Source organism: Geospiza fortis, unplaced genomic scaffold (assembly GCF_000277835.1).
Source record: "Geospiza fortis unplaced genomic scaffold, GeoFor_1.0 scaffold1, whole genome shotgun sequence".
NCBI classification, from domain to species: Eukaryota; Metazoa; Chordata; class Aves; order Passeriformes; family Thraupidae; genus Geospiza; species Geospiza fortis.
The window spans coordinates 6,769,964-6,772,594 of record NW_005054320.1 but is presented as its reverse complement, the minus strand read 5'-3'; the positions used below and the strand labels follow the sequence as shown (position 1 = coordinate 6,772,594).

At 41.5% G+C, this 2,631-nt stretch overlaps 1 protein-coding gene across 1 annotated transcript in view; it reads left to right on the top strand.

The window, feature by feature from the left end:
• The first annotated feature begins 297 nt into the window (after window positions 1–297).
• The window catches only part of GDAP2 (ganglioside induced differentiation associated protein 2), a 22,483-nt gene continuing 20,149 nt past the window's right edge, over window positions 298–2,631 (top strand). The window contains exons 1-2 of the mRNA XM_005420585.2: window positions 298–544; window positions 2,072–2,211. Coding sequence (XP_005420642.1) covers window positions 369–544; window positions 2,072–2,211 — 316 coding nt within the window. The 5' untranslated portion in view covers window positions 298–368. The remainder of the gene's footprint in view (window positions 545–2,071; window positions 2,212–2,631) is intronic.

Sequence of the window (2,631 nt, the reverse complement as noted above, 5' to 3'; positions counted from 1 at the left end):
ATAAAGAAATATCACTTTTCAGAAAGACCAAGTTCCTCTCTGCACTTGGAAATTTGTTCTTGCTATTTCCAAAATGCAAGATCACAAGTCAGTTGGATCAATTTAGTAGAGAAGGTGTTTTTACCTTGAATTGTTGGAAGAGGTTTGTCTCACTGTATCTGCATGGCCTTATTGCATGCAGGTAACAAAAGAGGGAGTGTTTGAGTGGGAAATCTGTTTCCCACTCAAAGGTCTCTATGGGACAATTACTTTTAGTGAACAGCTGGTGACCTGGTTTGATTTTTTTTTTCTTTAAAGCACCTGGAAGACTCCAGTGAAAATTGGAGTGTGACAAGTTAGCAGAGGAAGGGAGTTGCTGTTTCCATTCCATGGATCCCTTGGGTGCTCCTTCCCAGTTTGTGGATGTTGATAGTCTGCCAGGCTGGAGTGATGCCTATGAGGCCAAGCAGCTGGATTGTCACCAAAGTCCTGTTGAAAAAGCTCAAGTTGATGTTAGATCACCTTTTCCATACAGGAAAGACATCAATGAAAAAATAATCTTGTGGTAAGTTCGATGTGGCCCTTGTGTGTCAGTCATCACTTCTCCATTTACTGCAGGATGCTGTAGAATAAAACTTCTAAATCCTCTTTTCTTGAATCAAACATTACAGATCTGGGAATTCAATAATCTTTTTGTTCACTGTAACTTCTAAAGTCTGGGATTTTGCTCCACCATAGGTTGTGCTCATAGACAGTCCTTGATGCAGCAGACTGGAGCTGTACTTCCTACTGTAATACTGTATGCTTAGTATCAAAATCTGATTGGGCACTTGGATATGAGGTTTTTATTTTTAAAAAAATATGTTTGCTGTTTAGTAGCTTTTTTCTGTATTTGCTGGTGTTATTCTGCTTTCACGTTTCTGTTTTAAATTGGTATTTCTTTCTTTTCTGTGATCCTTGTGGCTTGCTTTTGGCTCTTCCTACCCCTCCTTCCTCCATTCTGTGTTTTGTCTCCATGACTTTCTTCCAAAATCTATTGATAAAGTACAGTATGTTGTACTTACTCCACCAGTGTTTCTTTCCTGTAACTCAGATACTTGAGGCTGCTCTTTAGATGAATAACTCTTAACTTAATCAGTGTGAAGGGAGAAGGATTTCTCAGGGATGCAGATTCAGGGATCAGCCTGAACCTCTTTCTGGTTAATATATGCAGGAAATGGGACTGTTCATGGATTTCCTGAACTCAATTAAATAAAGAAAGAGAGAAGTAAAACAGAGAGTAAAGACAGAGAGGAGTAAAAGGTTAAACATCTCTTGTGGCTTGGGCAAATGTGTGCAATTTCAGCTGTTAGTTTATTTTCTCCCTGTGCGTGGGAATCTTTATTTCCCTTCCTATGCTCTTTGATCCCAAAATCCCTGATGGCTGCTACTGTGACAAAAAGCAGGTCAAAGTTCTGCTACTCCATTGTCTCTTATGCATCTGTGACTTGTTTATCTTCTGCATGTCTGATCTTTGGACAGCAGAATGAACATGATGAACTTGAGGGTTCACAATTTGGGAGCAAAAAGAAGAAAACTTGTTCAGCTGCAGCCTCACTCTAGACCCACAGTGGTCTGAGGAACAGCAGCTGTAAGGTGCCCTGGATAGTCTGTCTGAAAAAAGAAAAAGATGTACATTGAAAAAGTTGTTTAAGTTTTGAAAATAATATAACACAAGGACTGTCCTCTTATCCCCAAGAGAAAATATATGGGTTTTTGGAAGTGTTGCACTCCATCAGTTTAACAAGCTGCTTTGCATGTTTGCTGCCTGAGCTGCCCTACATACAGCTACAGCACTGCCTTTTCTACAAGCATCCAAACCCTGCTGAGGCTGGGACTCTTTAGGGAGCTGAGTTTTGCAAGCAGTCTGTCTCCATCAGGGAGAGGCCGGAGATATTCGGCTTGGTGAGCACGTCAGGGTACGCTGCGCTGTGTGGGCGCTGGAGTCCTTTTAATGCCTTTCCTAGAACTTGGCATTTCCTTGCTTGTCAGCACTGATTTGAGAGTATCCTGCTCAGTTGTACATTCAGGCTGCAATAAACTGTTTCCTCAGGAAAGGAGATGTGGCGTTACTGAACTGCACGGCCATCGTAAACACCAGCAATGAGACTCTCACGGATAAGAACCCGGTGTCTGAAAGTATATTCATGCATGCTGGGCCTGACCTGAAGGATGAGCTCCAGAAGCTCAAAGGTAAGTGGCCAGAGACATTTTTATCTTATTGAAATCTCCTGTCCTTGCATAGTACAAAGCATCAGGATTGGGGCACAAATGAAAAAGGTAGAGCTTCCCCCAGGCCCCAACTGCTGATATTAACCTGAAAAAAATGGGAGAAACACCTGCCAGTCCAGCAGCTTTTTGCTGCTCACATTACAGATAATTGAAAGTCTGTGGCAGATATTTGAGTTGATGAGCCCTTATTTTGTGATTCAGTAATTCCCACTGCTATCTGCAGCCACTTTGAGCAGTTAGCTTATCAGTGCTTTTGCTCAAGGGAGCAGTCTCATACATCTTGAGATTTTATCCTGTTCAGTGTGCATACATTATGAAAAACAGAAACTGAAGTTCACCATTGAAGAAATTAAGTGGATTATGTCATGCACTTTGTGTATC